The sequence below is a fragment of the Chanodichthys erythropterus genome, chromosome 10 (genome assembly GCF_024489055.1).
Source record: "Chanodichthys erythropterus isolate Z2021 chromosome 10, ASM2448905v1, whole genome shotgun sequence".
Taxonomy (NCBI): domain Eukaryota; kingdom Metazoa; phylum Chordata; class Actinopteri; order Cypriniformes; family Xenocyprididae; genus Chanodichthys; species Chanodichthys erythropterus.
Genome location: NC_090230.1, coordinates 13141895 through 13153302, shown reverse-complemented (window position 1 = coordinate 13153302; position 11408 = coordinate 13141895). Strand labels below are relative to the sequence as shown.

The window sequence follows — 11408 nt, the reverse complement described above, 5'->3', positions numbered from 1 at the left end:
GACCCTTTTGGAGAGTAGTCTTGTGTTGATTTTCTTTGAATTGCAATTCAGTTCAAATTCAACATCCTGTGGGAGGTTTTAAATTCCTATGAAATGTACAATGTAATATCAAAATGTAGAGCTTCAGCTCATAAAAAAATGGTTGTTGTAATTATGAATCGTGCAAACCTTTCAGCAATCTCTAGAAAGAACAACCGCACAGTTATCAGATCCAGAGCATCATTTTTAATTTGCTTTGCACACTTTCTTGGCTGATTTAAAGCACCAACATATTTTGGTGAGGACATTACAGACATCTTTCTCTTAGCCACTGCACAACATAAACATTGTAGTATTTCAAAAGTTCAGAGTGATAAAAATCCTGTGCTCGATGAACAAATGAAAACAAACAGAAGCAAAATGATATACAGTATGAATACATTAAAACACACACTGGCAAAATTAGAAATATTTCAAATGAATCAAACTATGTGAACATGTTTACAATTCAGCTTTGGAAATGTCTCCTTTTTAAAACTGCAACAAAAGTTAAACCCCCCCTCAGAAATTTACAACAGAAACCGCATTTCCATTATAAATTAGTGAAAGTGCCATTGTATTTAAATAAGAAAGCATGCATTGGAGGAACAGATGGTTTCAGTTTCATTAACAACATCATCCGAGCTGCTGAACTGCTCTTGCAGGGTTGCATATTGTGGCCAGCTCATTGGCATCCACTGCAAGTTAATAAAAAATAAAATTATGAGTTCAACATTGTCCCTCTCCTCCTAAAGTCCTTCATATGCAACAACATCTACATCTATGTTTATATCATACAGGTATTGTTAAGGTTACAGGTAAGAATTGCATTGTAATTATTTCTGAAATTGCACTCTTGATGTATAACCCTACATTGCAAAATAACCAGGGAATGGCCCAAAAAGGAAGAAAGCAGGTGGAAGCACAACAATGAGACAGCATTGTTCAAGTTAGCAGTAAGCTGGTAAAGTTGCCTGTCTTTGGTGATCCGAGACCACTAGTTAAACCTCTTTGGTTTGAAATAATGGTTCAAATCAGCACAAAAGAGCAACTACTTTCCGAAAACACTGAGCAATGGGAAAGACGACGATGATGATGGATTATTCCTAAAACCCTTTAAAAATACCAAAATAATTAAAAAATAATGCCATTTTGTTTGTGAATCTATTGCACAACTTTTTCCCCTTACAAAAAAAAAAAAAAAAAAAAAACATTTAGAGAGGAAAACGTTTCCCTCCCATTCCCCAAACCAAAATGAGCTTGAGAGACGGGGTGTTGGATGAATTTGAGGGAAAAACCTTTTGCATGTGTGAATTTCCAACTACAGAAGCACCTTTTGGTTTCAAACTCACTTGTTTTTGGCACTGAACTTTGTCAGCGCCGCTCCGCCGCATTAACTACAAGTGTCTAATCACAGGCTGATCAGCTGCGTCCTTTAAAAAAAAAAGTGGTCAGCAAATAATCCAGACATTCATGGGCCTGTCTGCTCCACACACACACACACACACACACACACACACACACACACATACACACATACACAACCCTGGACCTACAGCACACAACACTTCTTAATAACAGAGACATCAGTTTATCTACACATTTACAATTGAGACATCAGAATTTACAATAAAAGAATTCATGGACCTACATATTCTAGGTAGCTCATTTTACTAGCCTTAAAGGAACAGTTATTTACTCACCGTCATGTCGTTCCAAACTCGCATGCTGTTTTTTTAATTTTTTTTTTATGTGAAACCCTTAAGGAAGATTTCTGATGAGAATTTCTCACACCAGTTTTCCAGAATGGTTAAAAAAAAAAAAAAAAGTCCATGTGCCCACTATATTCCGACTCTACTGAAGTCATACAAAAGCCTAATTTTAAGTTGTAATACACTGGAAAACATTCAAAAATAAACTAGGCATGGCAAATCAGATTTCAGAGCTTCAGGGAAGATTACCTCTTTAATCATATGGACTTGGAGCACATGGTTTGTATGATCTGCTTTCATTGTGATATTGAAGCTTGAAAGACAAGGTCAATACAATTTGTCGTTGTACAGATATGATTCCTCAAAACTGTTCAGCGATTAAGACATCAGCAGTCATGTTTGGAACAACATGAAGGTGAGTAAATAAGGTCAACAATTACTTTAGTGACCTTTACCGGCAAAAGTTCAAGCCTCAAGCAATTTGCGCACTTTCAGACCTAGACCTTCCACAGCAAGTGCATAAGGCGCAAAAAGTCCACTTTAGGAGTGGCAAATGTGCAATTAATTACAACACTGCATATCCCAAAGAACCATTCCCTCAAGTTACACATAACGTCACCGTAGGGTAGGGAATGAAAAGCTCTGATGGTCGCTGTTCTGCAGATTCTCGCACCAATATGACACAGCTAAATGATGCCTTTACTTGATACTGTAGTGCCATTCATGGACGACGATTTTATTACTGGTCTGCCAATGATGTTTAACCTCACAATTCCTTCTTCCTTCTCTGGCTTGACCTGCATCTTTCACAAGATAAACTGCTACAAAATTCCAAGTATGTCATCCTTAACCTCAGCCATTTATACTAACTAAACAGCACAAAGAGCCAGAGCTTACAAAACGCATACTGTAAACACACATACACATTCGTCTTCAAACACTCAACAAAAAAAATGAAGGTAAAAAATGATTAGAGCCATTTGAATGTGATTCAGAACAATGAACTGTAGAGGTCTGTTTGCATCTGCACTAACTCAACAACAACAAATAAAGTTGCCACATATTTGCATCCCAAAAGCGTACACGTATCTACATTTTATCAGCTCACATCTAGGCTACGTTGTCAGAAAGTGCTACGACTTAAGAACCACTGTGTGCTGTTTTACGTTGTGTGGATTTGGAAAAAAGCCTTTGATTCATACGCGAACAGTCACCAATTTGATGAGATTTGCAAAATGAAATAGGCATGCATGAAAACCTGCGCGTGTCCACGGCAGAATCATGCCAATGGCGGCGTGTTATTGCACTTTTTTTTCGTCAACTGCCTACATTTTGAACGTCCGCTACATCGCAGCAGAAATACATCAGCCTCCACATTCATTGCCCAGGCCACCTCACAAAGCACAAAGGGCCCTATAATACTCACGTCAATTGAAGCTTAGAGCTTACTCGTTCACTTAGTGTGTATATATTTATACATTTATATTGACTAAATCGCAAGGACTAAGTTCGCGAGATCCGCTTAGGAGCGACTCCGTCGGGTTAGGATGGAAAGTACTTGAAGGTAGATGAGTACAAAAACAATACATCAAAAATGAAAGAAAGGTTTGGTTTTAAGCTTCAGCAGCCATATGTATTCGAGTCGTAATCCCTCGCCGCTGTGCTCAAAGGAATTGTCTATACACATAAGTTAGATTTCTGATTGTTTCAAATACAATGCATACTGAACGGTATGGGGCCTCAGCCTGGCTTTTCAAGCCCCCAAATAAATAAAAGGTTTCTTCAAACAACACACTTATAAAGGCTCAAAAAACATTTAAAAGAGACTGATGAACAAAAAAATAAATGAAGTGCTCACATATTTAGATAAAAAGGATTAAATAGAAAAGAATGCATCCAAAAGTGCCGCGGCTCTAGTTGACGACGCTGCATCAAGAACCGGAAGCAGGCTAATACCACCGCGATCGGGCCACGTTCCCCTGTACCACGTCTCTCATACTATGGTCTCGTCAGCTGTCTTTTTCAGCAGCTTTGTGGAAAACAAGGAATGCTGGGTAGAGTGTGCACCCTTGGTGTCAGGAATGAGCAAGCGGACTTTCTGATTGGTTCGTCTCCACTCGGAGTACAACTGACAGTGGTAGCGGAATGAGACCTGCAAAACAAGGACAATTTGGTTTTTACATTTTTGGTTCAATAACCAGGTCCTAGAGATTAAAATGGTGAATCTCACGAAGAACATGCCTGGGTGACATTTCAACCAAAATAAAAAGAAAAGAATGATAGGAACATTGCCTCCGCTCTCCAATTCCCATTCTGGAGTATAAGAATCATCATGTTAGAGCAAAAAGGGTTTATTTATTATTAAAATCAGCATAAAAGGCATTAAGGCATTACAAAACGTATTAATACGCAACACTAACAATTTACATTTTTCTAAGAATTACAGTATGCAATGAGCACAAGATGTTTATGCATTACAGCAATAAGAATGAGATTTTTTTGCCACTGCAGAGAGGAGGAACATTTACACTATGCGTCAATCTCTGCTCCTGGAGGGCCACAATACTGTAGAGTGTAGCTCCAAAATACCTGCCTGAAAGTTTATAGTAATCCTTGGCTGCGTTTAAGTCCAATTTGTTTTTTATTTCCTTCCCTCGCTAACTTCCCTTTTGATTGATCCACTCGGATGTACGTCATTGCTTATGTTGCACTAGTGCCCACTACTGATGGAACCCTTGCAATGGGTTTAAATGGAACGGCCTAAACCCTTGATAGTCCGCTATGGAGATGATTTATTATTTACAGGTTTTTTTTCCCTTATGAATTTGTATATGCACTATTCTACAGGCCTGTATGTATGTAAATTACACAAACAAAAATGATAATGCAATAAACTATAACAGTCAGCTTAAGGTAGCTACAAGTCTTATGCAGTTAAAGATTGCATTGTGGTTTATGTATCTGCCTGAAGTGTACATATTGAGTAGACTTGCTCCATCTGTCAAAATCGAGGGTTCGAGGGTCTGTCCAAATAAACTTCCCTCGCCCACTTCAAGTTCCAATTCCATTGAGGTGCTTAGCACAGTTTGCGAATGTTTGTCTAATAGTGGAGTTAAACACAGCCCTTGAATTAGCTGGTTCAGGTGTGTTTAAATATGGTTGGAGACAATCTCTGCAGGACAGTGGCCCTGAGTTTGAAGCCCCGATTGTCTCTGTAAAGAAGCGGTTACAGTGTTAGGAGCGAGATTTTTTCGCATTAAAGTAATAAAAACATTTTATGTGTTGTATTAAAGTAATGAGTACAAGGTTTTTACATTATGGTAAAGAGGATGTTCTTTGAATTGCAGTAATGAAAACAATTTCTTTAGTTCACCCAAAAATGAAAATTATCCCATGATTTACTCACCCTCAGGACATCCTAGGTCTATATGACTATCTTCTTTCAGACAAACACAAGAAACATGGTAGTGAAGGTGTGAGATTTTGAAGCCCAAAAAGTGATCCATCCATCATAAAAATAATCCACAAGGCTCCAGTGAGTTGACAAAGGCCTTCTGAAGCAAAATGATGTTTTTGTAAGAAAAATATCCATATTTAAAACCTTATAAACTTTAATAACTAGCTTTCACCACATCAATTTACAACGAAAGAGTAACCCCACTCAACTCATGATGTATTGACGATCCCGCAAGCACAAAGGATAGAGCAAAACAAAACACCCGTCACGAGTTAGAAGTCTAAAACGAGAATTTTTAAAGAGAAATGTTAGAGGATTTTGATATAAGAGGAGCTTAAATTTGTTGCACAGCCCTATTTGTTTGACCTGTGAGAGGCATCTAAGCTTACGCTACTCATACGTCCCAAGTCGCGTCAAAGGTTACTCTTTTGGAGGAAATCGATGCGTACAGCTGTCTGTTGGAAGCTACTTATTATATTTTATAAAGTTTAAATATGGATATTTTTCTTATAAAAACCCATTGCTTCATCTCAGAAGGCCTTTATTAACCCCTTGAGTACTTTTATGATAAATGGATGCACTTTTTTGGGCTTCAAAATCTCAAATTATCAAGCTTGGAAGAGCCAGGATATATAACTCTGATTGTGTTTGTCTGAAAGAAGATAGTCATATACACCTAGGATGGCTTGTGGGTGAGTAAATCATGGGAAAATTTTTATTTTGGGGTGAACTACCCCTTTAAGGCAATGAGAATTTTAAACATATTTAACACCAGGCATTGTTTCTGATTTATTTTGTTTTGATTTTGGGGTGAAATATGACCCAGACATGTTCAGACAAGTCAATTTAAGAATAAACATGCACTGTAAATCCATTTGATTGTTTGTAATACACTACCAGAGTCCAGAGGACATAGATGGTAAAGAGTGCGATGGTCAGAGCGATAAGGCCGACTGCCTCCAGGCGACTGTTGAAGTGCAGGTGGTCCTGTGCGCCCCGTAGACACAGCCAGCCAGAGATGGCCGCCAGGGGCGTTATAAACAGGAAGCACACCATGTCACAGAAGAGGGTGCGCTTCTCATTCCGGGGGCCAGGGTCCCTGAGCCACTATTGAAACATGATGTGAGGTTTAGTGATAATGAACTGAAAAGTCCCCATCAATGCTATTGAAATGTGAAGTAACTTATTTAAATGCATTGTTTGAATAATTTCTCAACTGAGAAATATGTAGCTTAAATATTAGACATGGCACATCAAAGATATAAACAAATAAATAACTTTGCAGGAGATGGTATAAATAACAACAATAGTGATAATTAATTTGAAAATTATATATATATATATAGGCCGTTTTTTTTGTAAGTGTAATCTGCCGATAGTTTTTTTGCGGATTCCGATTTTCTTTCAAAGAACTATAATTGACAGCATATACAAACAACTTTTCTTCAATGCAAACCTTTATTTAAAAGAACAAATACATTTCAAACAACACCACAAATAAATGCAATAGAATAAAGACAGATGTGAAAAACAGTTTATCAGGCGGGTCTAACAGTATATACAGTAGTCAACATTTGAAGTGAATCAAAAAAAGTTCAAGTTTAAGAACTAAGTTGTCCTGTTGAAGGATTTAGGACAACTTTGATGAAAGGTTTTGACCCACTTCTACTGTTGACTACTGTATTTAGGTAATAAATACTACAGAAATTAAAGTAATCAATCTAAAATAACACTAGATAGTCTTCATTGTAGAATTAAATACAGATCAACGCTTACCATTACTTACAAAAGTTATTCAATCAAGAGCAGAGAGTGATTTTCTTTGTCTTTTGTTCTTTGATTAACATGACAGCAGCAGGAATATCAGACAATGTCACTTTAAAAGGTTATGCATGGAACCAATATACTGTTACACAACACATGTCTATATTTTTTAACTAATTAGGCTCCAAAACTGACTGATTTTAACTGAATACTCAGTGAACGTTTAAAACACAGTAAGCCACTCATTTTGGTACTTGCGACTCAGACTGAGAAACAGCTTATGCGCTCCACTAATATAGATTAGTGGTGTGCACGCCTTTGGTGTGAGCGCGTAACCTGCGTGAATTAGTAAAATTATACGCAATCTTAACTGGAGCGAATGAGACGAGTGAGTGAGAGAACACACAGCAGACGTTATTGCCTGCACCGCTGGCAACAAAACGGATCGGCTCAGAATCGGTAAGGCGTGGGACTGACCGGCCAGTTACCGGTCTGGGCCCATCATGCAGAAAACTGTCCGATCCCTGGCCGTACGATCGGTGCATTTCTAATATATAATGTTCAGATGTACAATAGAAAAATGAGGCCAAGCCATGCAGGCGTGGCTAAAGGCATTAACCTTTGTTACCTCTGTGAGGGGGCGGGGCCGGCGCTCGATGGTGAACTCAGTGTGGCACAGCTCACAGTAGCTGGTGTTAGAGGAGGACAGCCACTTCTCCAGGCAGCTCTTGTGGACCGTGCCCAACGTGCCAGTGCAGTCGCACGGTGAGAGAAGCCCCTCGCTGTTGCACACGTCTTGACCCTCATGACAGATACGACAAATTGGCCGATCGCTAAAAGAGAACAAAGTTAACAGCTTTATCTCTAGCGTCATGTGACTATATTTGTCAAAACTACTATGTTAGGTGTACGATTGTTGAAACTGCATGTTTAATATAAAACAAGGCTTTGTATTACACAAAATCTTGTTTACCTCTGGGTGCCTAGGGCTTTGATAACAGTAGATAGTAGACGTCCATCCTTGGCCGTGACCTGGGTGACGTATTGGGCCCGGCGGTTGTCAGCCTCCTCCACGGTTTTCGACAGGGCAGCGTTGCCAGTGCAGTCGCACAGGGAGCCTGGGAGGTGGCAACACTCCCCTGTGGTCATTTCGGGGCCGTCCAGGAGGGCGGGGGGCAGGGGAACACCGGGGGGAATCAGGGAGCAGCCTCGCTCCCACACCTCAAGTCACAAAGACCCTACCACTGCAGAGAAGAACAACATTTGCACTGTAATTTTGGGGGGCTAATTTTAGCAAAATTGGCAATCGCCAAAAATGGTACATTGTCTTTCATCAATTATGTAGTGATGTATGAAGCACTGCTCACACAGAAGTCACTTTCAAACTAAGCAGCTTTCTGCCGGTCAACGCTGTGAAACCAATGCACAGTTTGCACGAGTAAATATCTCACCCACATGCAAAATTCCAAATTGTGTAGATTTCTATTCAAATGACTTGTTCTCACTCATGAAAAATGGCTGAACAACAAAAAACATGACCGCACCTTAATTATATAACTATCACTGTCGCTATTAACAAAATATTACGTGTTCAATACAAGTTCAGCTCAAGAAACAGCATTTTTGGAATAATGTTATTACAACAAAAATAATTTATGTTTCTTACAAAAGAAGCAAAAATCTGAGCTACAGTGAGACACTTGCAAAGGAAGTGAATGTGGCCGATTTGGAAACTACAAAATACTCACTGTTTCAATAGTAAAGCTACAAAAACAATTTGTTAACATAATTTTGTGTGAAAAAAACACTTGCTAATGTTTGTGTAATGTTACATCCAATTTTACAGGTGTAAACCCTAAAATGACTGTAAAAATTATTATTTAAACAGAGTTATGGCTCAAATAATAAACGAGTTGGCAGAAAAAAAATGTAAAGGAATTAATAAAATTATAAGCTCCACATTTGTGCTTTTAAATTATCCAAAAATTGTTCCATTAACTTCTATTGTAAGTGCTGTAACTTGAGTTTTGCTTGGTGCAAAAATCTTTTTTATTGTGGTAATTAACATTGTGCCGCAACTGCTTGAAAAATTATTTTCCATCAAAAACTTGATTTTAATTGATTTCAGAGCTGGACAGGCATAATCACTATATGATTTCATTCTGTATAAAAAAAAAAGAGCAGCTTGGATATTCTTCAAAATGTCTCCTTTAAAACAACATGAGGATTTTTTAACACAATGTGTCATAGTCAACTTACTTACTTTATTACAAATCCCATATTAACCTCGTCCAGTTGAACAATACAAGGATAGACATGAAACTGCTCTTTTAATTCTTTCAAAGAAATAATATAAAATTGCATAAATTATTCTTGAACTGACCAACATATTTAGAAAGATTACATTAAAAACATACATGTTAACATTAGACGTTTTGATGTTAAATCCAATATTGTTTTATATAGAATAGTTCTATATAGAATTCAATGCAATTACATCAGAAGTAACTAATTAAATTACTGAAAAATTTATTTTCCAAGGGAAAAGTCATTAAATTACAGTAATTAATTACTTAGTAATACATTCCACCCAAAAAACGATTATAATACACATACAAGCCCTCAAAAAAAAAAAAAAAAAAAAAAGACAATGAGATTAAGTCAGTTAATTGAACACTAACGTTACACTAAAGAAAACCTAGTGAGCTGCCTACCTAGACAGCATTTTTGGGCACTATAGTTTTTGAAACATTATTTAACACATCTTTTGTGGGATGGCAACTTGCTGGACTATGAAATCTAAGCATCATCAAACCAGCAACATCATAACCTTTTCTAACACGTATGGACAGAAAAATAGACAAGAAAATGAACAGCATAAATGCACTGCTATTTTAGATGAAATGCTCCCAGAGCTGCAAATTAAACACACATTTCTTCAAATGTGTCGCTGAATCTGTTACATATTTCAGACTGTTCGTTTAAATAGAAACAGAAGACGCAGAGCTGCTTCGGAATTTTCGTAAGCAGCTTTGTGAATAGAGAAGTGCCTATTGTTATGATTATTTCTAAGGACTGTTCACTGCTCATGTATTGCTTTGTGTGTTGTGAAGGAAATATGGTTTGATTTGAGAATCATTCTTTCACTTAACGTAAATACTTGTCTTTTTAGTCTTAGCTCAAAATGTGTTTCTGCGTTACTTCATTTTTCAGTTTTGTGTGTGAACGTGCACTTTCATTCCCTGTCTTTTTTTATTTGTATCCCCACCCAAGATATTAAATCTACTGCATGTGCTGCCATAGAGTCAGTCCACATTGAAACCATCTGATCTGATCTGATCTATCAAGCTGTCTGACACTGGTCTTGGGTGGGCCTTTGGCACACATCACAAGCTGCAAATGAAACATAAATGTCCTCCAATATAGCGCTAAATGTTGTATAGATGTCAGACTATTCGTTTAAATACAAGTTAAAACGATTCAATACGTATTAAGAGCCAGTCAGAGTGAATGTGGACTAATGCAGCTGCATTGGGCTGCTAGTTACATTAGCCATGTAGCAAAATATGCCATCAAAGCCTGGGATTACAGATTAAACCATAATTTCGTCTAATCTTACCTTCTGAATCTCCATGCTGAGCTGTTGTCTTTGAAGGTGAATTCCTTTTGAAAGTGGCGCTTATTTACAAACGATAAGGTAAAAGTACAAGCCTTGTTTTGGGTTTGATCCTTTCAGCAAACGACTCGGCCTCCTACCGACGTCTCTGATTAGCGCCGTGTACGATAAGAGCGTAGAGCTGCCTCGGAATTTTCGTAAACGCCTTTGTGAATAGAGAAGTGCCTTTTGTTATGATTATTTTTAAGGACTGTTCACTGCTCATGTAGAGCTTTATGTGTTGTGAAGGAAATAGGGTTTGATTTGAGAATCATTCTTTGACTTTATCATTTTAAAGTATAATTTAAATTTTTTTAAAATACTTGTCTTTTTAGTCTATATTTTAGCAAGTGAAAAAATTGAATAAGTTTATGCCTTAAACTTAATTTACTATTAATTTATAAACTTAATTTAATATTTAATTTTTAGTGCTGCTTAAGATACACTTTTATTCCTGTGCTTTGAAGAAATGTCAGCTAAAAATCTTACATTTAAAAACATTTGGTTCAAAAACAATGTGTCTAAGGTCAAAATATTTTGTGTGTTTTCATGTTAATTTTAGTTTAATATTTAGTAATTTCATGATGTGCTTGTCATTTTTTTGTTTGTTTTTTTAAATATTGCTATTTAGGTTTTATTATTATTTTAGTTATTTATTCAGTTAATAATTTAGTGCTTCAACATTTTTTTTTTTTTTTTCAGTTTAATGCCAAGGCAACATTTTTAATTTCATTTAGTTCAAATTTTTCAAAGATTATATTTATGTTTTATTTTATTTCAGCTTTATTTTAAATAACAGAAA

General features: G+C 37.0%; 1 protein-coding gene across 2 annotated transcripts; it reads right to left on the bottom strand.

Moving 5' to 3' along the window:
* Window positions 1-211: 211 nt before the first annotated feature.
* On the bottom strand, window positions 212-10711 carry marchf2 (membrane-associated ring finger (C3HC4) 2). 2 transcript variants are annotated; one of them, XR_010896258.1, is made up of 6 exons: window positions 10571-10711; window positions 7925-8195; window positions 7580-7784; window positions 6085-6294; window positions 1371-3882; window positions 212-716 (listed from the first exon to the last, which is right to left on the bottom strand). XR_010896258.1 is itself a non-coding variant. In XM_067398652.1 (5 exons), exons 2-5 carry the CDS (start codon window positions 8098-8100, stop codon window positions 3724-3726), a joined length of 750 nt encoding a protein of 249 aa, XP_067254753.1. In that variant the 5' UTR covers window positions 8101-8195; window positions 10571-10711; the 3' UTR covers window positions 212-3723. The 2 variants fall into 2 exon arrangements, 1 of the variants encoding a protein (XP_067254753.1); XM_067398652.1 differs by having other exon boundaries at window positions 212-3882.
* Between the last annotated feature and the right edge of the window lie 697 nt (window positions 10712-11408).